The 25,192-nt window shown below is 44.9% G+C and overlaps 2 protein-coding genes across 4 annotated transcripts in view; one reads left to right on the forward strand and one right to left on the reverse strand.

Annotated features, from left to right (window-relative positions):
* LOC135912536 (uncharacterized) overlaps positions 1-19,649 on the reverse strand; it is a 44,256-nt gene extending 24,607 nt beyond the window's left edge. Inside the window, exons 1-6 of one of the 2 annotated variants that reach the window (XM_065444991.1) lie at positions 19,517-19,649; positions 17,109-17,194; positions 16,957-17,021; positions 11,789-11,881; positions 3,099-3,161; positions 408-540 (exon numbers count right to left, since the gene is read on the reverse strand). In XM_065444991.1, coding sequence (XP_065301063.1) covers positions 408-540; positions 3,099-3,161; positions 11,789-11,881; positions 16,957-17,021; positions 17,109-17,136 — 382 coding nt within the window. In that variant the 5' untranslated portion in view covers positions 17,137-17,194; positions 19,517-19,649. Of the gene's footprint in view, positions 1-407; positions 541-3,098; positions 3,162-11,788; positions 11,882-16,956; positions 17,022-17,108; positions 17,195-19,490 lie in introns of both variants that reach the window. The other variant, XM_065444990.1, reaches the window with a different exon arrangement.
* The window catches only part of LOC135912540 (uncharacterized), a 328,642-nt gene that overhangs the window by 71,781 nt on the left and 231,669 nt on the right, over positions 1-25,192 (forward strand). The window lies entirely within an intron of this gene.

The raw sequence follows: 25,192 nt of genomic DNA on the forward strand, positions 1-25,192 counted from the left end.
CTTCTTTAGGGCTACAGGTGGGAGTGTAGAAACAATTTAGTTAGTTCCCATTCTCGCGACTTTTCAGAGTATGCAGGTAGTCATGGCCAAGTCGGAAAATTTGGGCTTTCCGAGTGACATTGTTCTGTTCCATTGCCAAACTACTCGCATTTTATTTCTATTATGGCCACGGGAATAAAATTGGTTTCGCATTTCTAGATTTAATTTTATTTTTGGTTGCGCACAACGGACAATTTGATATGTTCGAAATCCCTTGGAAAACTATCTTTTTGTGCGCATAATGACTATTCGATTCGTAGACCCAGTTTAATAGGACAATATGCAATTCATATTCGAAAGTTTGGTACGTTCCTTGACCCCCAGTAAATACAATTCTTGCATCGTGAAGATAATGGTTTCTATCCTACCTGCAACATCTTGATTTCTCACGTCCACTTGCCAGTACGCCTCAATGCCCTTGATGTCGCACCATCCTTTGGCATTGCATAATCCGAGGGTTACATTTACTGCATAGTCATCTTTCGTGAAAGCGATACTTTGCTGCGTTGCAAAATAAAAGCATAGCAAGAAGCGGCATTACAAAGTTTGTTAGCAAATGAAGGCTTTCACGTGCGAGAGTTTCAACACTAAGGCCGTTATATCCATCACCGTGCCGCTAAACATTGTGCGCAATATCCCTTTATTTTTTCTTACAAAGGTTTGTTACTTCAAACTCTAAATTCTGCCTTCTTTTCAATATCACATGCTATAGGTAATGAGACATCTCGCGCAAATTCCTAGGCTACTTAATTAGCAATGTCAGCAGACGAGAATAAACCGGGTTTCCATTACTTTCGTTCACACTGGTTCCACGCTCTGTACCGCTTTGCCCTACTTAATAAAGTGTTTTAGTTGATCGTGTTTACGCTCCGCTAAGCAGCTAAGCGGAGCGGAAGCGCGAATGCGCATGCGCCGTCCGCTTAGCCGTAAGCGGGCTAGCGGAGCGAGGAACGCGGTCCGCTTAGAAGCTGCCTGATCGGAGCGTGCTGCGCAGCGCTTTGGCTAGCGTTGGCGTCAGAAAGGATTGGATTGGCTGCAGAAAGCAAGCGCGCTGGCTATCACGTGACGTTTCCCAAGACGGCGATTTATTTTCCATTGGATAAAATGGACCGGTAACGCATTACAAGCGCACGTCTAGATACTTCATGGAGAAATAAGTTATATACATACATATATACGTTTTACTGTATAAGAGTGATCAATAGGTGTTTTTATTTCCTTTCATTACCCTGAATTTGGCCAGGGGGCACTGCAACTGCGAAAGGTCCGCTGCGCTACGCTAAACGCATAACTAAAACGTGAAAATCGCCCGCCGCCCCGCTGTGGCTTAGCGTAGCAGCTCGGAGTGGAGCGTACTGTAAAGACGCTCAACTAAAACACTCTATTGCAGTTTCGATCCCGGACGGTTCCTCGTTTCACGCCGGGCCTCGCTAAAGGCGCACGCCTACTGCGTGTGCTTCTTTCTAAGTACGCATTCCGTGCTTTTTTCCCCTCACTGAGCGTCATGGGAAGTAACGTGATGAAACTACACGCAAGAACGAAAAGGCGCACACATATCGCTCGTGCTCCGCTTCGTCTCGCTATTCTTGCAACGTGCTCAACGTAAACCAACTTGCCAAATTTTCCGTTCTATTAGGCTTCATTTTGTGCCCCTGTGTTTATTTTAGTTTGATTATTTCTTCCTTCGCATCTTTTTTTTCTCTTTCTCTCATTTTTCTCGAGTAGAAGTTTCGCGTATGAAAGAAAAAGAAAGAAAGCAGTAGACTATGCAGTTACTGTTCAGCGCTTGCGTTGTCCCCTCTCTTGTCTTAATGTCTCGTACTGTTCGCGGTATGAACCTTAACTGGCTAGAAGCACTCAATGTTATTCTGAGCCTATAATATTTTATTACAATAAGCATAGGCCAGCAGATTGGCTTAGTCCCTGTTTCATTCTTGTTGCAGAGGTGTGTAGCGTTTCCATATGTATTTTGTCGTCCTTGTCTCCGTTTGTCGCTGCCCATACCAGCCTTAAGGGTGGCTGCAAATGTGGACTTTCTATTTAGAGGCGAGCATTTATGTAGCGCTTGCAAAGTAAGTATGAAAACTGGCCGTAAATTACATACATTTCTACTCCGTTTACGTCTGAACGTCGCCTGCAGAACTCGTTTTCTTGCACTACGCAAGAAAGAAGTCAACAACCAACTGCCCTACGGTGGCATCCCAGACGCTTCAGTAGAGGACTCTCCTACGAACTGTCCGTAATGTTATCTTCGGAGAGTCCACATTCGTGATAACTTGAGCCACCTGGATAAACGCGACTTTTTGTTACCAAAATATTTGTTAAATGGTCATGATTCGCTAAATAGAGATGTGCTTTGACAGCCGTAAGGTGTCGCCATTGTGATTCGGACTAGATTCTGTCAATGTGTTCCGCTTACAATACTGTACTTCGCGTCTGATTTTAGTACTGCTAGAACAATGCGACATTTGCTTCTGTTACGTCTTTTTCTTTTCTTTGTTTTTTTTCCTCTTTTTTCTCGTGTTATTTTTCTCGCTCTTCGTCGTTTTTACAACCCCTACATCCCGCGCCCCTGTGCAGGGTAGCAAATCAGAAAATTGCCTCTGGTTAACCTCCCTGCCTTTCCCTCTCTCTCTCTCTCTCTTTCTCTCTCTCTTGCTTGGGCGCCTATAATAGTATTTTCGTTGCATGGTTTGCATGAGCATCCATTAACGTCAGTTCATATATGACGTTCCTTCTGGTGATCTTTTTTCTATTCTTCATCCTTACATTTTCTTTTCTCTTCTACTCTCTCTCTCTTCTATAGACTATATAACATGCAGCTGTATTTGTGGCAGTTGTGTGCGTATAATGTGGGAAAAGAGGGTGGCTTCAAGTTTTAACTATTTAAGGAAAGCAGCGTAAACAAAGGAAAATTTATTTTGGCTCTAAACTGAGCCAGAGCAGGACATATGGCGGACAAAATTTCTTGCAAGAGCACCAAATTTTCTCTAAACTCGGACATCTATATTACCGGAAAAAGGAAAATAGACAGCGATATGCACCGCTCCTCGTCATACCACACAGTATTGCTTGTCAGTTGCAGCGCTTCCAATCTTGCACGTGCAGTTGGTCGTTACTTTCTGAAACAAGCAAGAAATTATAATGCAACTAACCACCCTCTTGAAGTTGCAACAGCACCAACAGTACATCGTAATTATCAGCGTGAAGTCGAGTGATGTACGCGTGACGTTTGGTTAACCATGCGAGGCAACTAAGAGACATTTCTACTCACAGCACGGACTAAAGCGTAAGCAGTACAAAAAAAAGTGTTGAATGAAATACCGTTCCTTTCTTACGCAATTTTTTTTTTCTGCTTACGCAACTTATGTACACAAGCAATGTCCGATTTCTCTGCGCTAATGACTAAGCAAGCTATGTTCTTCTCAACCTGTTTACGCGGGGTGTAACTATACTACGAGCCAGTCTGCTCTGCCTAGGTAGTGCTGTGAAATATTGATCATTGACATCTATATTGAAGCAATATTTGTTTCTTCGCGTAATGTTAAGGCAGCACAATAATAATTACAACATAATTGGAGACCATTGGGGATCAAGAATCAAGTGAATTCATGTGAGGCTTGTGCTGTCTTCTTTACGAAGCGGGTATGCGAGATCTTATACGTACTGAAGAAGCGAATACTTCTCAATTCGTGTAAATAAACAACGCAAGATCGAGACAGGGGTGAGGTAGAAGGTATTTAAATTTTCATTGTCGAGGCAGCTTAAGCTGCGCTGTAGCACCTCAAGTACACCTTAGGCATTGCAATTGGCACTCTAACAAAGTGCATCATGGTTTCAGTTCGTAGTTCCAGTGCACAACAAATCGGTTTCGAAAACAATGCGTGCCTCGTCATAACGACAGTCGGTTGTTGTCTTTGCGTCTGGGGCATGCCATATTGTGGATAAAGGCTACTCAGGGCAACTATGAATGTCACGATGATAGGATATACGTCATCATACTCATCATCAGCAGCAGCAGCAGCAGCCTGGCTGCACCCACTGCAGGGCAAATGCCTCTCTGATACTTCTCCAACTACATCGGTCATGTGCTAATTGTGTCCATGTTGTTCCTGCAAACTTCTTAATCCGATCTGCCCACCTAACTTTCTGCCATCCCTTGTTACGCTTCCCTTCTCTTGGAATCCAGTCCATCACATTTAATGACCATCAGTTGTCTTCGCTCTTCATTACATGCCCTACCCATGCTCATTTCTTTTTCTTGATTTCAACTAAGATGTCATTAACTCGCGTTTGTACCCTCACCCAATCTGATCTCTTCTTATCCCTCCCCCTAACGTTACACCCATCATTCTTCTTTCCATAGCTCGTTTCGTCGTCCTCACTTTAAGTAGAACCCTTTTCGTAAACCTCCAACTTTCTGCCCCGTAGGTGAGTACTGTTAAGGCACCGCTGTTATGCACTTTTCTCTTGAGGGATAATGGCAAGCTGCTATTCATGATCTGCGAATGCCTGCCAGACGCACCCCAGCCCATTCTTATTTTTCTGATTATTTCAGTCTCATGATCCACATCCGCGGTCACTACCTGCCTTAAGTAGATGTATTCCCTTACGACTTCCAGTGCCTCGCTACCTATCGCAACGTGCTGTTCTCTTCCGAGACTGTTAAACATTACTTTAGTTTTCTGCAGATTAATTTCTAGACCCACCCTTTTGATTTGCCTGTCCAGGTCAGTGACCATGCTTTGCACTTGGTCCCCTGAGTTACTAAGCAAGGCAATATCACCAGCTAATCGCAAGTTACTAAGGTATTCTCCATTAACTCTTATCCCCAATTCTTCCCAATCCAGGCCTCTGATTACCTCCTGTAAACACGCTGTGAATAGCATTGGAGAGATCGTATCTCCCTGCCTGACGCCCTTCTTTATTGAGATTTTGTCGCTTTCTTTGTGCAGCCTACGGTGGCTGTGGAGCCGCTATAGATATCTTTCAGTATTTTCACATACGGCTCGTCCACACCCTGATTCCGCAATGCCTCCATGACTGCTGAGGTTTCGACAAAATCAAACGCTTTCTCGTAATCAATAAGAGCTATATATAAGTGAGTACGAACACCTCCACCACGCGATCGCGGCTCACGTGGTGGAGGTGTTGCTGTGATTGCGAAACGTGCAGTAAGCGTAACGCTGCTTGAACAAATTGATCAGCATGAAAGTTTGTTGTTGCACGTTACTGCGCATGGTCTCACTTTTCTTCTTTGTGCTGTGTATCGTGCCCCTGATGCAGCGGATTCTTTCATGTATAGTTTATTTGACCGCTTACTGCCTTACCAAAACAGGAACTTAATTATTACCGGTGATTTTAATTTCCCTGCTATTGATTGGGATAAACCGTATTATGGCCTGTCTGCCTCATGTGATATTATTCTTGATCTGATGTTTTCTTTAAACCTTAAGCAAACCGTCCATGCATACACCAGAGAGACATCTGTCTTAGACCTTTTCTTTGTTAGTCAAACCTTTTTTGATGGAGTGCTTAGTGTTGAAGCTGGAATCTCGGACCATCGTCTCTTGTTCTTCTGTTGTGTTTCGTCAGTTGTTGCTGGGATGCGACCGATTAAAATGATCAAGGACTACGCACGCGCTGACGATAACGCAATCATCGACTCTTTACAATCACAGTTAGATAACCCTAGCAGCGATGACCTTCATAGTTTATGGCAGCACTTTAAGAATACAGTACAGTATACTATAGAACATTTTGTTCCCCTTAGAAAGGTTTGTATTAATCGCCACAATCCTTGGATAAGTCGCGAAATTATTCAAATGAAACGTAAAGTAAGGCGCTGTAGGAAGAAAAAATTACCTTGTCCGCAACACTTCCAGGTTCTAAAAGAGGAACTTGCCTATAAGTTAAAACTAGCAAAGTCACGTTATTTTGACACGACGCTCCCCGAATTTATCAGAAGTGATCCCCAAAAATTTTGGAATTTCCTAGGTCGCAGGACTGACCACTTGACCAAAATTCAAGTTAATAACAGCGTTGTAACCGACTCCACGATCATAGCGCAAAGTTTTAACTCGTATTTTCAAAGCGTGTTCCTTGTGGAACGGGCAACCACAGCAAGAATTCCAGTTGAAGATCCTGGTGACGTACCAACTATCTCTGTGGACGGTGTTGTGTGTATGCTGCGTAAACTCGCAGATAAAAAATCCGCGGGTCCCGATGGGCTTCCAAATGCCTTTTTGAAGCGTTTTGCAGCACAGGTATCTGTTTTCTTAACGAGGATCTTTCAAGTCTCGTTACTATCGGGAGATGTACCGGAGGACTGGAGGATGGCCCGCGTTGTGCCAATTCTAAAAAAAGGGGACAAGCTAACCATTTCTAATTATCGGCCAATCTCAATCACTTCCTCTTGTTGCAAGCTGCTTGAACACATAGTATCGGGTTATCTTAACTCTTATCTTGCTGAAAATAACATTTTATCACCTGCACAACATGGCTTTCGGAAAGAAATGTCCACTGTGACACAGTTAGTTACAACAATTCATGATTTTTCTGTTGTGCTTGATAAATCGGGGCAGATTGATGTACTTATTTTAGATTTCCGCAAGGCATTTGACACAGTTCCCCACAGTAAACTTATTTATAAACTGGAAAGTATTGGCGTCCCTACTTACCTTGTTAATTGGATTAATGCTTATTTAAAACACAGGACACAGTACGTGGAGGTTAACGGTTGTAAATCTGAAGTGCTTCCAGTTACGTCAGGTGTACCCCAAGGAAGCGTTTTAGGCCCACTGCTATTCTTAATTTATATTAATGATTTGCCGGCTGCTATTTCCGAAAATGTCTCTGTCAAGCTTTTTGCAGATGACTGCATTCTCTTCAAGAGCATAAACGAGCGTAATGATCATTACCTCTTACAAAATTCACTATTAGCTGTTCATCAATGGTGCCTTAAATGGAATATGCAACTTAACCTAGATAAAACTGTCCTCTTGCGAATTTCGCGCAAAAAACAGGTTTCTCCTTTCTCTTACATCCTTCTAAATCATTCTATTATGGAGGTCACACATCATAAATACTTAGGGGTTACAATAACAAACGATTTAACTTGGTCTGAGCATATTTCAGACATTTGTTCCTCATCATTTTCCAAGCTGTGCTTTCTGAGGCGGAAGCTTAGAGGCGCTCCAAGTAAGCTTAAACGTCTTGCATACATAACATTCATCAGATCAAAATTAGAGTACGCGTCGGTCTTATGGGACCCGTTCATAAAGAAGGACATTTACCAGCTTGAGATGGTGCAAAGGAAAGCGATTAGGTTTATTTATAACAAATACAGAAGGCTTGATTCACCTACGACACTAATGAAAACAAATAACATCCAACTACTTCAAGTACGTAGGAAAATGTCCCGTTTGTTGTTTTTGCATAACCTTTTAGCACATAAACTAAACATTTCGCATCCCACAGAACTTAAACAGTTATCGTCTAGACGAACACACCACACAGGAAGTCATTTACTGGAACCAATTTTTGCAAGAACTGAAACATTCAAACACAGTTTTTTTCCGAGGACCGTTTCCGACTGGAACTGTCTTCCAGGGGCCATCTTCCAGTCCGCTAATTTTGTTAAAGCTCTAGAAGAGCATTTGTTTGAGTGAATGAGAGCTGCATATGTGCGAAAGCATATATATATATGAATATGTACATGTGTATACATATTTTTCTGCTTGTCTGTTAGCGGCAATCTGTTAAACTGCCGTTCTTTCTTTTTATTTTTTGATGTTCCAGTGTATTTACATGCCTTGTATAGCCCCTCCTGCATGGGCCATAACTGTTGGCCTGCAGTATTCTGAAATAAAAATAAATAAGGTTTGGTTATATTCCGCACATTTCTCTATCACCTGATTGATAGTGTGAATATGGTGTATTGTTGAGTACTCTTTACGAAATCGTGCCTGCGCTTTAGTTAACAGAAGTCTAAGGTGTACCTGATTCTATTTGCGATTACCTGGGTAAATACATTGTAGGCAACGGAGAGTAAGCTGATCGGTCTATAATTTCTCAAGTCTTTGGCGTCCCCTTTCTTATGGATTAAGATTATGTTGGCGTTATTCCGAGATTCCGGTACGCTCGAGATCATGACACATTGCGTGTACAGGGTGGCCAGTTTTCCTAGAACAATCTGCAACAAATCTGCAGTTATCTGATCCTCCCCAGCTGCCTTCCCCCTTTGCATAGCTCCCACGGCTTTCTTTAATTCTTCCGGCGTTACTTGTGGGATGTCAACTTATATATATAGATATATATATATATATATATATATATATATATATATATATATATATATATATATATATATATCAGGCACGTACCCAGGGGGGGGGGGGGCCGGGGGTGCCCGGGCCCCCCCCGAAATCAAGTGGCATGCACCCCCGCCCTCCCCACTCACGCCACCACTCCTCACACATTCCTAAAGCGCCGCCAGATTACTGTTGAGACTTGGCAGCTGTTCATCGGTCAGCCTTATGCTGCCTTTTTCAGTCCTTTTAGATGGCGGTAGTCATCGGCATCTCTTGTAATGTGAAGGACTGTTTTCTCATAGATTCCGCACCCACGCGATTAACTCGAGATGCGCTCAGTTGTCACCATCTATTTAACCGTCACGCGTATAGCTGTTGCTTTTGTTAGTTCAACCTTCTTTGTTTAGGCTGATCCTGGGACCAGGAGAGGGATGCGGCTGTTACTCAGCTGGTTTGTACTCTCATGGAACGAGTTGCGGCCGGAGAAAACACCAATTGCGTTTAAATTTTCCCTTTGCTTCATTATTTCCTTGAGTTACGGCTCGCCGCGACTCTGGCAGATGCCCGGAACCATATACATGTGATATGGGTTAGATAAGGTGGGAAATAAAATGATGTGAAAGAGCGTCCATCATGAAACCCTGCAATAACCCTTAAACCCATAAGCAAGATGACTGTCGCCCGTTATCTCGTCTGTTTTTCCTTAATTGTATAGTACTTTTCGTGCAAAATTGGAAACCGGAAACAAAAATTGCAAGGAGTTGAGAAATTAAGCGATATACTAAGGGAGAGAGCCAACGCAACAACCAAACTGCAAGCAAAAGCGAATGATAAAAATGTTAGCCGTTGTTTATGAGAATATTTATGGATCAACATATTTTTTTAAAAAAGGAAGTAGAGAAAACGCCACCGGAAGTGGAGAATAATTACTTGCTTTGAATGACGCTTCTACAGTTATCCGTCGAACCGCCTCACGTAGCCACATCTCTCCTGTGCTTATGTGGGTGTTTTTCTAACCTTTCTCGGTGAGCGCAGTACGTCTAGAATCGCAGAGTCCTGCGCTCTACGCGGTTGTATGGGACTGGCGGCCGCACAGCGTTACGCAATTCGCGGAACTGTCAAAACTGATCCACAAGGCGAAAATAACTGATATTCGAAACTATAAGATGTGAAAGACTGAAGAAGCCGTAAAAAAATGAACGCAGCCTGAAATCAGTAAAAAAGAAACCTGGCATAGGACAAACCATGATGTATGCTCTAAAAGATAAGAAGGATATTACCATAAGCAATCTCGAAGATACAGTAAAAGCAGCGGAAAAATTCTAAGCTGACCTGTATACAGTACCCAGAGGAGTCACGATACCTCACTTAGAAACAGTAATGAACAGGATATAGAAACTCTCCTATAACTAGCGATGAGGTCAGAAGGGCCCTGCAAGACATGAAACGATGAGAGCGGGAGGATAAGGTGGAATAACAGTCGATTTAATCAAAGATGGAGGAGACATAATGCTTGGAAAACTGGCGGCTCTTTATACGAAGTGTCTATCGCCTGCAAGGGTCCCAGAAAACTGGAAGAATGCAGACATTATACTAATCCACAAAAAAAGGATACGCTAAAGAATTGAAAAGTTATAGGACCATTAGATTGCTCCCAGTATTATATAAGATATTTACCAAAATAATCTCCAATAGAATAAGGGCAACACTGGATTTTGTCAACCAAGGGAACAGGCTGGCTTCAGGAAGAGATACCTTACAATGGATCACATCCATGTCATCAATCAGGTTATCGCGAAATCTGCAGAGTACAATAAGCCTCTCTATGTTATTAGATTACGAAAAGGCATTTGATACAGTACCGATACCAGCAATAGTAGAGGCACTACGTAATCAAGGAGTACAGAACGCTTACGTAAAAAGCTTGAAAAATATTGCTACATGCGTGTGGTATTTGTTTGTTTGAACGAGGTGCGTGGGCGCCATCACTCCAGAAAAGAGGAGGAAGAACGAACTGGGCTCGCGCTGTGAATCTAACCGGTCAGCGCTGCAACCGTTGTTGTAAACATAATCTGTAAATAGTTTCTCGTCTTACTGGCTCGTCCTTCGCGTAAGAATATATACAGAGGTTCTACAGCTACCTTAATTCTACCCAAGAAAAGCAGGGAGATACCTATAGGGAAATGGGTCAGAAAGGGAGACACAATTTCTCCAAAGCTATTCACTGCGTGCTTAGAAGAATTCAAGCTATTAAACTGGGAAGGCTTAGGAGTAAAGATCGACGGTAACTATCTCAGCAACCTTCGGTTTGCAGATGGCATTGTTCTATTCAACAACAATGCAGACGAGTTACAACAAATGATTGGAGACCATAATAGAGAGAGTGTAAGAGTGGGGTTGAATATTAATATGCAGAAGATGACGATAATGATAAACAGCCGGGCAAAGAAACAAGAGATCAGGATCGCCAGTCGGCCACTAGAGACTGTGAAGGAGTACGTTTACCTAGGTCAATTAATCACAGGGAACCCTGATCATGAGAAGGAAATTCACAAAAGAATAAAAATAGGTTGGATCGCATACAGCAGACATTGCCAGCTCCTGGCTGGAAGCTTACCATTATTATTGAAAAGTAAGGTGTGCAATCAGTGCATTTTGCCAGTGCTGATTTAAGGGGCATAGACTTGAGAGCAAGTTAAGAACCGCGCAAAGAGCGATCGAACGAAGATTGGTAGGCATAACGTTAAGAGAGAGAAAGAGAGCGGTTTGGATCAGAGAGCGAACGGGTACAGACAATATTGTAATTGACATCAAGAGGAAAAAAATGTAGCTGGGCAGGTCATGTAATGCGCCGGTTAGATAACCGTTGGACCATTAGGGTTACAGAATGGGTACCAAGAGAAGGGAAGCGCAATAGAAGACGGCAGAAAACTATAGATGGTGCGATGAAATTAGGAAATTCGCGGGCGCTAGTTGGAATCGGTTGGCGCAGGACAGGGGTAAATGGAGATCGCAGGGAGAGGCCTTCGTCCTGCAGTGGACATAAAACATGATGATGATGATGATGATGATGATGATGATTATGATGATGATGATGGAGGTGGTGGGCCCCCCCCCCGAAAAAAAATCCTGGGTACGTGCCTGATATATATATATATATATATATATATATATATATATATATATATATATATATATATATATATATATATATATATATATAATTTGCACCTTTATGTTCATTATTTATTTACTTTCCATGTTTCTATTATTAAAATTCACATATGCCCTGCCTCCGCTTTATCGTGATGCGGACCTTGTAAAATCTGTTGCGTGGCTGTCTGCTTGCTTAAACCACAACCGCATATGCGCTGAAATCAAATAATGAATGAATGGGGCAAAGTGATTTAATATGCGATGCCAAGAAGGCGCCTTACCAAAGTCGGCCTGCATTTATATCCATTGAGCCCATCCACGATGGGGTTGTCGTCTGGCGCGGAGAAACGGTGAGGAATGCATGTGCTGTTTTCCTGCAGCGAAAGGTTTACACGTGCTTTAAAGATAGCTAGTAAGACGCACACTGCATTAAAGAAGTACTCACAAAAAGATCGATTTAGCTGGACACACAAACATCGTCTACAAAATATCAACGGCGAATATGGCTTAGAACCTACTTACATATTAAAGTACGTACCTGGACCCAACCGCAAAATGCGGCACCTCGCGACATTGACATCAAGCAAGAAGGATTGTAAACAAGCTAGAAAGCGCTACGTCATGAGTTCGCGTTGCCGTCATAGGCGGGGTTGGCTAGCGAGAAAGTCTGGCCGGTCCGATCGTCCGGGTGCTTTTTTTTTTTCTCTCTCCCTGGTCGAGACGTTGGCCTGTTTTCGCCGCTGACGGTGGCACAATAATCGGCTAAAATTTGTTTCATATTTGCAATGACTCGTAGAGTAAAGTGACCTAGCAACTGTGCATGTTATGAAACGTTGCGCGAAATCGTAAATCGTTGCCGGGATTTTGATTCGCAAGCGGTCAGCGCAGCCGCCGCAGCAATCATCTCTGCGAAGCGGCTCACCCGGCTAACGTGTTTTCTCGTCGCTACCAACGCATCGGTAGAACTCTATAGTCAATTATGAGTGACCTAATGTACCGAAGTTTAGTGTGTTTACGAATATAAGTGCTTAATACGAGCTGCGCACTGATCGCAAAGGCCGTCGGCCCCAGATCGGACGGTCAGCCAGCGAGCTAGGCCTATATACCGTTTCCCAGCGATCGCCAGCTCGCATGGCTTGCTCGTTTGCTACCTTCGCGGTCGATAAGCGGAAGAAGTGGCCCGAGTTCGTGCGCGCCGCTGGACGCTGAGAATGCATCCCGCTGAAGAGCAGCCAGATATGCTCGTTTCATTTCGAGCGAGCCTGGTACAAACAAAACCCGCTGAGCTTAAAGCAGTCCGATAATCTCCCACAAAGGCTACGTACCCCGAAGCCTGATGCCTTACTGAAGCTGTGCCGACTTTTACCCCGCCTTGTGTCCTGCTCCGGAATATGCTTCATTTCCAAAGCGCCCTCGACGAATGGTTAGTACCACTTGTATCAGTGCGTACGCGTATTGATAACTGTCACTGGCCGCACTTCCCGAGTCACTGCTTCGTAGTGAATCCTATCAAAAGTGTTTGGCCACGTCTAATACGGCGGCGGCTCGCGCCTGCAGGAACTAGTCGCCACTGGAGGACGAAAACGAGGACGACGAAGATGGCGAGGACATCGCAAAGCACGTGCAGGCGTTGCATACGAACTAGCAACGCGAAGCTCGTGCGCCGGCGCATCGAAGTTAGGGGCTCCACGAGGTCCGACACCTTCAACTGTCGCGACAGAGACACCCCTCAGGGAGCTATACTCTCTCCACTGCTATTTCATGCAGGGATGAGAAAGCTAGCCCTGGGACTAGACAAACACCCGAATCTCCGCTGTGCGATATATGCCATGACATCCCGTTCTGGGCTCAGCCGGGGTCCTATTGGGACAAGCAATTAACTCTTCAAAATGGTAAAGACGCACTTGTGGAATACGCGAGGGAGGCGGACATGGCATGCGCACCCGAAAAATCGGAATTAATTCGGGTGCGTGCGAAATACGCCAGAAAGAAGGACTGGGTGCCAATAACTCTGACTCTCAACAGTGAAGTGGAGACACTCAGAATATTGGGGATGGGGATACGGCAGAACGCTGTAATATCCCACACCCTTCAACAGCTAAAGGGGGTCACAAGAAACGTGGTCAGAATGATACGGAGAGGGCAAGAAGCAGAGACGGCCTAACTGAGGGAGAGACCATCAGCCTGGTTTACGCATTCGTAATTAGCTGATTCACATACACCCTTTCGTATCAGGCCTTCACAAACCAAGAGCTCATACAGGCAAACACAATAATATAAAAAGCCTTCAAAGCCATCCTTGGTCTTCCCGAATGCGCTAGCACAGAAAGATTCGAAGGACTGGTCTGCACAATACCTTTGACGAGTACGCAGTCGCGACGTTATATGCTCAGAAAGAACGACTTTGTTCTTCAACTCAGGGCAGAGAACTATTGGCGAGCTAAGGTCCCCTGAGACCCCAGTATTGCGGAGAGAAAACGGCACAGAGAGACCGCAACGTTCGATCGCACATCGCGGTGGCCCCAATTCCTAAAAACATGCATCCCAAGTATCATCCCGGACGACGCGGAGCAAGGGTAAAGACTCTTTACAACCGTTGTGGCATGGGACCGGGAGTGTATTATACAGATGCCAGTCGAACCAGCTCAGTCACCTTCGCCATAGTCTCTACATGCAAGAACAACATAACAACGACATCCTTCAAAACCACCTCGGCATGCGTGGCAGTGGCTGCAGCCATCGCCTTGGCCATTCAGGACACCGAGCACCAAACCAATTCGGCTGTCATATTATCCGACTCACAAGCGACTTGCCATCTGTTTCTACATGGAACGGCACCACAATTAATACTCCAAATTTTAGGGCAATCAACTAGAAGGGCACCACACTATCATATGGTATCCGGCACACGAAGGACTGGCAGGAAACGCGAGGGCAGACAGTATTGCTCGAGGATTAAACGTCCGAGTAACGGCATGGCCTACGACTACCTTCCAGTGAATTCTTGTGTCACCCTCCTACAGAAAAAGCAGGAGTGGAGACGTTTTGGACACCCTCACTCCGATTTAGGCAGCAAACAAGAGAGGGACTGGCGTCGTTTTCAGACGAACACATACCCCAGCCTGCACCACCTACGCAGTATACGTCCCACGAGGTTCACTGACGAGTGCCCGTGGTGCACAGACATACCCACACTAAAACACATTACATGGGAGTGCCCCAGGAGGCCTCCGCAGATAGACAGCTCCATATTACACCAACATCCACTAATGAGGAATAGGCATTGGGAGGCATGGCTTGCGGACGAGGGTCGGGAATGCCCGTTGGTTCTTCTGGCCCAAGCACAGAGAGCCGCTCGTGCCAGTGGGGCCCTGGAATAGGGGCCCCAACCGTCGTGCCTTCTTTTATTATTATTCAATAAACTTTTTACTCACTCACTCACGCGATGGCTAGCACGCTGGCATGCGCACGTCACAGTTTTGCGCGATCACGTTCCCATTGGTGTCTACATTCCTTCTTTGGCCGATCTCGTTGTTCTCTGAAAGCGAAACTTGGTCTGGCCGCTACAGCCAAGTCTCCGAATAAGTACCTGTCGTTCTCTGAAGCAAATGAGGTTTCCCGCCGTGATTACTGGGTAATTATCTACTTACTAAAGAAGAAAAAACAACATTGTTTGCTTTTGTCAGTACTCCTTTAAGAACGGAATACGTAAATTGGCAATTAGTTCACGAGAGAAAACTGCCACCAAGAGTAGCATTTTTCGATCATATTTTAATGAAAATGCGTGACCCCTAATCCTAACTCTCTGTGACAACAAAAACACTGAGCTGCTCTGAAAATAAAAAAAACTCCGGGGACGCCTAAGCAATTCTTACGAGTTGTGAACGCGAAAGCTTTAATGTCCAACTGAACCGCGGCTGAGGTAGGTAGGTAGACAGGTAGGTAACGTGGCGTTTGACGTGGGGCATGTGGGTAGCAACCTCAGATATTTTTTTTCCTTCTTGGAATGCTTGCGACCAATAAATAACTCGTGCGTGTAAGTCGAGCGGGTGATTCAATCCTATTTGTGAACAGACGTAGCATGACTGCCTTTACAATTTTCAAATGTTCAGTTACTCTGAAATTATGATGACTCATCATAATATGCCCGAAGAGTCATTCTACCACCTTGATTTGCTTTCAATGGAGTCTTAAGCACACTGGCATAAACTCATCTATGTTTGACACATATACCGACAGTCGATCGGTATTCCTGACCGAAGGGGTTAGGAGTGGTTTCTTGAAGTGGGCCAGATGGGCGTCAAGCGATGTTTATTGGCGGCTGTTTCAGCTCATTTTATTACCTGGAGTTTGGTGTCCACGCTAGAATTGAGAAGCACCGCCTCACAACGCCACTGAGCGGTTCTTGGAGTTATGATGCCCTCGCGGGCAAGCGAGCGCGTTGAGACGCTTGGCGCGTTTTGATTCGGCCATATCGAGGCGCACTTGGAAGGCAGGCGAGAGCTTGCGCTTACAAGAAACGCGTGTATAACGCAGGCTTCCGAGCACGAGAGCGAGGGCGAGGGTTACGTGACGTCAGAGCGATGCCCTCCCCCCTCATGCAACACCTGGCGTGCTAGCGCGGCCCAAGTAGAGGGACCCTTTCACTCGCTCTGCACCGTCGAGGCCCGCTTGTGACATGGCGTCACAGCCGATGGAAATTAACCTGCCGTTTCGCTGATACAGGTGACAGACGCCGGCTCTTTTGCTCAATGAGCCACTTGAAGGTTAAGGATCAATACTGCCATGGTTTGAGGAAATGTGACCTGAATCATTTCCCTCATAGCTACGTGCCACTGAATATCACGGTGCATTCTGAAAGGGTCTGCTAACCATCCCGTGAGTCGAAAATACGAAAGTTCGTTTGATTAGCTTATGTCATGAAAGGAAAAAATTGTCGACCGTCCGTATGTAGCGCGAAATTACAAAGGAAACCTGTTCGGGTTTTCTTTGGGGTTTCGTGCTACATTCGGGTGGATGACAATTTTTCCCCTTTAATAATACTTCCCCCACCTTGCGGGATTCCGGAGAATCGTTTTGCTAATTTCTGTCATTGTGATTTGCACACAGACATTTTGTTCCTCCTGCTTTTCTGGCGTTCTTTTTTCATGTCAAACGTGCTAGCCGCAAAAAAAAAAAATTTTGGAAGATTGCGCATTCTCGTGTGACACACTATAAACTCATAAATTCGTGACCCTGATTGTCGATGCATGAGCGACACGTGGTTGTTAGTCGCTTGCTCGAACAAAACATCCGTTTTACATATTTAAGTACCTTTCGGGTGGTTAACGAGCGCTCGTTGAATATTTTGGGATCGGAACTTTGCAACTAAATACAGTAATAAGCTGGTATTTTATCTGCCGGCAAGGGGAACAAGTAAGGCCGGCAGCGAGTTTATATATTCACTTACCAGGGCAGTAATCTTCATAACATATTGGTCACATGAACCTTGAGCTCCCACCACCACGGCAAGCACTGCGCCAGACACAGTAGTTTCTATTTTAAATTTCGTTACCAAGCACAGATGACTCATTCTCGAAATGGCTACTGTGGTACACTTACCAAGAACGGGAATAGTTGCCCAATTCATCTGACTTGCGCTTGGTGATTTCGCCTATTTCTATTAGATCTTCGTCCTTTTCTGCAATCTACGAAAAGGTAATTTTTGTGACACACTGTATTTAAATAGCTGAACTAAAATACCACATGTCACAATGAATTTTATAGCTCCAAAAATATGTCTATATGCATCTCTGCTAAATTTTGCAGTCAAAGATAGTATTGAATACCTGTAATGTGGCATGATTTGGACTTACTTGAATCTACAAAGGAATTCTATGTTCGCTTCGTAATACAACACAGTAATAATAAAACATTCCCATCGCTCCAGCACGAACGTGCAAACCGTGCCACTGACATTTTCAGAGCAGTTTAAAACCAAAATAAGATCATATTGAAACACAGCTAAGTCAGTGTAAGAGTGAGTTTTCTCGTTTCGCGAAGTTCATTAGAGTGGGCCACATTGGCATAATTCAGGCTGCGATGGAGAGTTTTGTGGCAAGACTATGTTTGTTTAAGAAGAGCACGGGGCAGCATCAGCAGAAAACCATCTTCTTACCCTCATATTTTAGTGAAACTCCATCCGAAGCCACATCCTACACATAATTATTAAAATTCGAGTAGTATCTTTTTTTTACTCTATGGAATACCTGCTTGCATCGGCTGCTTTGAAAAAAAGGGCAGCAGTGAACGCTGTTTCCCACATTATTATTACGGCTAGTTTAAAGTTTCTGACGACGTTTGCCTTACTGCTACTGTTGTCCCTTGCATTGGCTGCGTTTATGCAGGAAACATTTTTTTTTTCTTAAACCAGACCACTCCGGCTCATTGGTTGATACGTTTGTCTCACATCATAAAACGCATCGACTCTCTAATGGTGTGTGGATATATTTCATGTAATTGTGCGTAAATTTGTCGCGCCGTAGAGCAACGAAGTTTGTATTTAATTTACTCTCTCCTATACAAGTCGGTACCCCTGTCTAGCACCTGTGTCATGTGTAAACTCCTGTAACGTGTCTCTTGTCTTTTTTTTTCTTTCTCTGTCGTTGCGCTATATTATCTTTTTTTCACTCTGCTGTGAACTCAAAACTATATCTGCGCCCGTCTAAACCGCTTAGCCACCCCTGACTTATTATTTTAGTTATTTCTTTTTCACTACATGAGCAAGAAGCTCCTCAAGCTTGCATATTCACCTACGCCGGAAGCTTTTCGAAACTTGCTGGCTTGAAAATGTCATTACATAGAACGCGGACAGACTGTTTACTGTGAGCAAAAGCAGAACCCCTAAGCTGTGTATACCCACTTTTAATCTTTCTTTCCCGCTATTCAAGCTAGGTAAGGTGCACATAACAGCTTTTTTTAACTCCTGACTTAGGGTAGAAAAATTTCAGGAGGTACTAAACTACTGCTACTACTACTACTAACTTTAGGCAACACCTTCTTTACAAATTAAGAAATTGACAATTTATATACACATCCACAGTATATCTCTTTCTTTTTTTGCATCCTTCAAACTCCTCATATCGCAATGAACTGGCGTGGTTTCGAGTGTTGATGGTTCTAACACGACCACGAACTTGCACTGCCTGAGTTACGGCAAGCTTCACCTTCTTCTCCTATATTTCGGAACGATTGTGCTAGTAAGTATTGTCGAAATACTGCACTTCACACCTACTTTCAGCTTTCGTCCACTTAACGCGATGATTACTCACGTCCAATATATTCGCCCTCGCCTACGTAAATAACTGAAGCTGCCAGCGCCGTCGTGTCATGCACCTGAACGGGCAGCACATTTAGTCGCTAAGTTTTTGCGATGAGAGTGAATTCAACGTTTTCACTATGGTGCGCTACAGTGATCCTGTGCTCAGCTACTCAAACGCGGCTCTATGTGTCCATGGTTGCCGGAGCTTGTTGGGCCACTGTTGGGAAAACTGAGATGATGCATTCTGGCATACGACGATGGCTAAAGCGATTTGATGCGTGGTGGCGAAATTAGCGCCCGCTCCCCCTCCCCCTCCCACCCTTCCGCGCTCACCCACAGCTCACTAGTAGGACAACAAGCATCAGCCACCGCGTAGTTCAAGCACGTACACTGTGCATACAACTGTCGTCGTCTGCCACCAGTGTGGCCATAACCCAGCCTATTGTCCTTCCAGCAAGATTCCTACTCCGCACGACGTTGCCGAAAACATCTCTATGCGATTAAAAATTTCCTGTAACCGATTTACATGAAAAGACAGGCATCGCACGCCACGCCTATAACAATGGTAAACTGTCCACGCCTTCGCACGCGAGTTCGATTGAAACAACGCATATATGACAATTAGTTCCTTCTGTCCACGTAACTAAACACGCCACGAAAAGTACGGTAAGTATCCTACCTACCTTCTAAACTATATGTTCACACTCACTTGGCGCTCAATGGCAGCTCTCCTGCTTTTTCCCACTTCCCGCAGCTCTTTTTCTCTGAAGATGGCGCAAGTTCACAAATATTTCCGAAAAACGCACACGCATATAAGGCTCTCAGCTCCCCCTTGCACAAGAGTTTATCGCTGCCACAGGCGTCACAAAAACCCTAGCCCGAGTAACAAAAAGAAAAAGTAATGACGCATGCCGAATCGACAATGGAAGCAACGCACTAGTGGATTGCATTGTGGCCGTCCAGCTGACACATCTTCGCAGTCAAAGAATTCTAGCGAGAGCTGACTCTTTCGGGGATGCACTGTGGAAACAAAGCAACGCTGCCAGTGGACTCACGTCTGGCCTGTTGGGATTAGTGTGAGGAACCGGGCTTGCAGCGCTCAAAACGGCAACTTACTCATTCCTATACCAGAGAGTTCACCGTGATTGTTGACCTTGTTCATCGTGCGAGAACAAAGTGAGAGAGTATTTTGTATGTTTATTCCTCATAAAGGGGTAGTAATGTTGTTCATACGCGCAGCCATTGCTGAAATTTCACCCCAACATGCCTTTTTTTTTCGGCAATATTTTCTGAGCGTACACAATACACAATGCATGGAAGTGGTAGACGGCTTATAAAAGAAAAAAGAAATCCCATGACACAGCGATACAGAATGCAGTATTCGCATATGGTGTCAGTCGCGATATGTTCATACTATTTTCATAGAAAATATTATTACCAGAAGAAAGAGAAAGATTTGAGCCCACAGTAACAGCTCACGTTTATGTGTGCGCAGTGAAGCCTTCGTTCTTTGTTTCATAAACGTATTCGTTGTCGTCATTGCTGTCATTCCACCATTATCATTGTTTTCATGCTGTGTCATCGTTATAACTAGTGCGTTCTTGAGCGACAGTAGAAGCGTTTCTGTGAATGACCCTTATAGCGTTAACGTGGGTGTCTGTTCGCAAACTTAAAACTCCAATTAAAGACACCATTAGTGTTTGGCCTGCCTATTATTTTAGCGCCTCTAGAAAGATAGAGGAATATAGGGAGGCAGGTATGCTAACCAGTCAAGAGTCTGGTTGGCTACCCCACGCTGGGGGAGGGAAAAGGGGAAGAGAGAGAAGGGAGATAGAAGGTGTGGAGACGTGTACGGACAGTACCTGAGTTAAGGCCGCTCGCGCAAATCGGACTTTCTGAGAAAGCGCGAAAGTGCCTTCACTACTTTCTGAGCCGATGATCGGTGCGGACGGTGCTCTAGTACTGTCTGTTCACTCAGAGAACGGTCATCTAATTTTCTTAATGTGTTGGACAGAGATTGTCGTTGTGCTTGAAATTGAGGGCAATATGGTAAAATAAGCGGTCAGTGTTCTCCTCGCATCCGCAAACTTCAAATGCAGGACTCTTAGCCATTCGAATTAGTGCTTAGTAGGCATTCGCGAAGACAACTCCACCGACACAAATGAGACGCTTCACGTTGGTGCAGTCCGGCCGGAGGTCTGAGTTGCAGTGACGGTTTTAGTCTGTGCAGTCTTGTGCGCCTTGTGTGCGCGATATTCCACTCTGCTAAGGAGTTCGGGCCTGCTAAAGTGCGAAGTGGTCGCGCGGCGTCGGTCCTTGAGAGAGCAATTCGGACGCAGCGGTCTTCTTGGTTTGACGTCCGAGCGCCTCTAGACGTGGCTAAATAAACTCCCTAGGAGAACTTCGTCGCTATATATCGTCGATATGTTGATGGTCTCATTAATGTCTACAGTGATTATTTAAAACGTTATCTTATACCCGCCTTTCTTATTGTAACCATTCTTACAACTTAAGATAAATATATTCTGGGTTATTACGTGCCCATGATCTGATTATGAGGCACGAAGTAGTTGGAGGCTTCGGATAATTCATGGCCATCTGAGCTTTTTTTTTAACCTATGCTGAATGTCACGTACGCGAGCGTTTTATTGCGATATCAGTAATATGATCACTCCAGACGAAGGTTTGCCGTCATCGGTACCGCAGCGTCGCCGTGATATTGAGCCTAAAGATCAAGTGCGGTAAAATCGAAGCCGCGTGCCGTATGCTGCGATTAAAATGAAAGCGAGCTAGGGTGAGCTGAGGATAGTGGCTCCATCTGGTGCGTGCAGGAGCGGAAGGCGGCGAGGGAGCGCGCCGTCTTCCGTCGCGCGCAAGGCACCGGAGGGCGTTCTAAGGCGGCGGGGACTGCGTATGGCGGACTACGTGAAGCTGTCTGCGATGCGGAAGGAGTGCACCGAGTGCTGATAGCTTCGTGTGCACTGTGTTCGCGCCGCTTAGCTGGCGTTGAAGCGAGAGGCAGCGCGAAGGTCGATTCGCTCGCTGCTTCTGCCGCGTTTCCTCACTGCAGCGTTTTGACAGCGAGTGTCCGCGGTTATCGCGGGAGATGTCTTCGTGTTCGCCTGTGCGTGCGTAACACCATGCTAGTTAACTTCGTTAGCAAGCGAAAGTTTAAAAGTTTATGCGGCCAATAAAACTACGATTCTTACTTCGTATCGCTGTGTAATAATTTGCTATCGCAATGAATGTGTCGCCTGTCTGGGGAAACTGCTATATTTTTGCCTTCAGCCTCCATCGGAATGCCACGGCCGAAAAAGAACCCACGACCTCGAGCTTAGCAGCGCAATGTTATAGCCACTACCATACCTCGGCTGGCATCAGGTGTAGGCACAATATAACGATCGTATTTACAGTTACATTACACGCAAAAGAGATGCTCTCGTCGTATCCTAATATACCGTTAGGTTCAGCCATAAATGCCTATTCTATTTAAATAAAAATACATTTTTTTCAAGCAATATCTAGCACTTTATAATTTTGTACGGTTGCCCTGCAAGGCACCGGAAGATCATCCAAACAAATACAATAAAACTGCAATAATTTCACTGGCAGAATTTGTATAAAAGTTAAATCAATTCTATATTTAAAGGGATACTAAAGGCAAATACTAAGTCGACGTGGAATATTTAAGTACCTTTCCAGAAACCTCGCAATGCTTGTTTCGTGCCAAGAAAAGACTTAGTTTACGAGAAAATGGTATCTGTAGGGTCCGAATACCTTTTCTGAAATTCAAATCTCGCGCCATTAAACCCGGGGAGGGATAACGTTGCATACGCCGTCACTGCCCTTTGCTACTGTCGGTGAGTAAAACTGCGCCCGACAGACGGCGGCACCGCGTCAATACAGAGCGAGGGGTTCGCCGCTGCAGCTGCTTTTTGGTCAAGTGGTGTAGACCGTTCGGGCATCCCGCGACATCACATGGAAGTTGAATTCTCTGCTACTTACAGTCTGTGCAGGTTTCGCGAGCCAGCCAAACCACTCCAGCAATACGCGACCAGGAAACTACTGAAACGCGAAAGCGTGGGAGTCGAGTGAAAACGAAACCTTTCGACCGCCCGCGTCGTTGACAACGGCAATGTCAATGCGTTCTTTTGCCGACACGTGAAATCGAACTGGACAAGTAGCATTTTATTTGATCTTAAAGTACAATACGAGAATGTTTTTTGCAATCAGTAGTTGAGTACTAGAGGCAGAATTTTGACTGAGGAAGGAGTGCTTTCGTCACCGGACAAGTGCTTGAATGCCCCGGGGGAGTCTCTAATCATGACCTCCAACTATCTCGATTTCTCGATTATTAAAGCTCCGTTCGCGATAACATTGACGCCTTAGGGATTCTCGAGTACTAATGTATCATTTTAGCTTTACTTAGTATTTGCCTTTAGTGTCCCTTTAATAACGGAAGGTGTGTGCCATGGTGAAATTCTAGCCTACCAAATAGTATTTCCCTTACTTCGAACTCAAATTTTCCCATTTTAAGCCCTCATGATTCGAATTTGCTTCGGTTCTATGCTGCTTTGTCCACGTTTAAGTTTTTTATCCAATGTAAGTCTGATCCTCTACAAAATTAGGCGCGAATGGCGAAACAGTAGTTACGCCTGCAGAGTACATTGCGTTCTAATATGAACACCATAGCAGCTTTATGTCGTCAAACATCTTTATGATTGGTCAGAAGGGGTCGCTTGCTAAAACTTCATGTAACCAAAGCATAGTATTATTGCCTACATCTGTGCAACCGTACTAACCACGCGCCTTAATTTGATGTCGTTGTGTAGAGGTAAAGAGCTATTACTCGATATTGCATGTATCGCCTGCGCAGATGGCAGCGTTTTTGTACCAGGCATGCCGCAATCGCAGATAAATATGGTCTCGCCCTCGGTGCTAATATATTTGTAACCTCGCAGCACGTTTTTCCATCCGGAGCAGAAATGGTCCCGTTTCAGAGAGCTCTCTATACCGTAGTACGAATAATTTATCAAACAAACTGGCATCCATAAGGCCTACAAGTGTGCATTTTGTTGCAGAAATTTCACGCTTGCTATGCTATGGCCCCTTTGCGTTCCGCACGTAGGGCCCAGAAATGACGGGAGGAGACTCTGGCAGCAAGGCAGAGAGAAATCCAAAACTATTGCTACGTGAAACGTGTTCGTCTTCATGGGGAACGGAAATGCAGAACATTGAGGCCAGTGCAGGATTTTGCAAGATTTTGCAGGTATTTGAGCACCCCAACGTGCAACAGTTGTTCATGACTTGAACCTTCGACGACCGCACAAGAGCGGCGAGTGTTGCTTTTTTCGCTCCGAATGCGTGGACCAAACACATAAGCATGGGCAACGACGTAGAAAAGCATACGCCGGACGGCTGCCTCCTTTCCCGAGTGCACTTAGCAAGCCCGCCGTCAGGTGGCACGTGCGTCGGCGCCCACTGAGCCTATAGCAATGCAGCGGTGTGGAAATAGAGAGACAAGGACGGAGCGCCACCTTATTTGCATCTCTGTCTGTGTCCGCGTCACTTAAGCGTTGGGGCCCTTGTATCAGTAGCAGACCAATTAGCCGAAAACTCTTTAAGCCTGTAACGTACCGATTTTCTTTCCGCCGGGGCAGTTTCTAATCTACATCGTCATACTCTCGCTCCTATACAGCTTATTATTTCAACAAAAAGTCATTCTTTAGTTCCACCCTATCCTCAGTTGCTAATTGCATTCTGACGCATTTTCCAGTGGTGTGGTAGCCTTGAGTATGTAGTGTCGTTATATCATGGCAGCATCAGGTAAACTAGAGCAAGCTTGAAAGTGTAGGCTGCGAAATATGAACTCGCTAACTACTTGTACCATTCGTTAATGCGGAAATCAGGCGCTGTATTTAGTTAGCAAGCAAGCAGCACGGGCATGGAGGCGTTAGACCCGCCGATACAAAAGATGCGTGCTCTGAGCAGCCGAGTTGTGGGGCGCGTTCGTTGCCAACCATAAATAAGACAGATCGAAAAAAAAAAAAACTTCCGCGCTAACGTAGTTCTCATAATCTAGCGAGCTTTATGTAAGGCCTTTCCAACCATAAAAAGAATGTCTCGTCAAACTTCAATAAACACCCAGCACTACTTCGGAAGTCGTGAAGATAGTCAAATGGGGCGACATTGCGAAAGTAAAACTTTGTTTCGTTGAACACTTGCCTTCGTGACGTTAGTCTACGTGTGAGCGAATAGGCAGGCTTCTGGACCCGCGCTGTTGCGAAGGGGCTTATGGGTGTCTGCGTCTTTTGGTGAGGAGATGGCGCGCTCAGAAAAGATTTGCCTCCTCTCCCGCCACCCGCTCCTCTTGTGCTGGCCGCAG

The sequence above is a fragment of the Dermacentor albipictus genome, chromosome 2 (genome assembly GCF_038994185.2).
Source record: "Dermacentor albipictus isolate Rhodes 1998 colony chromosome 2, USDA_Dalb.pri_finalv2, whole genome shotgun sequence".
Classification (NCBI taxonomy): domain Eukaryota; kingdom Metazoa; phylum Arthropoda; class Arachnida; order Ixodida; family Ixodidae; genus Dermacentor; species Dermacentor albipictus.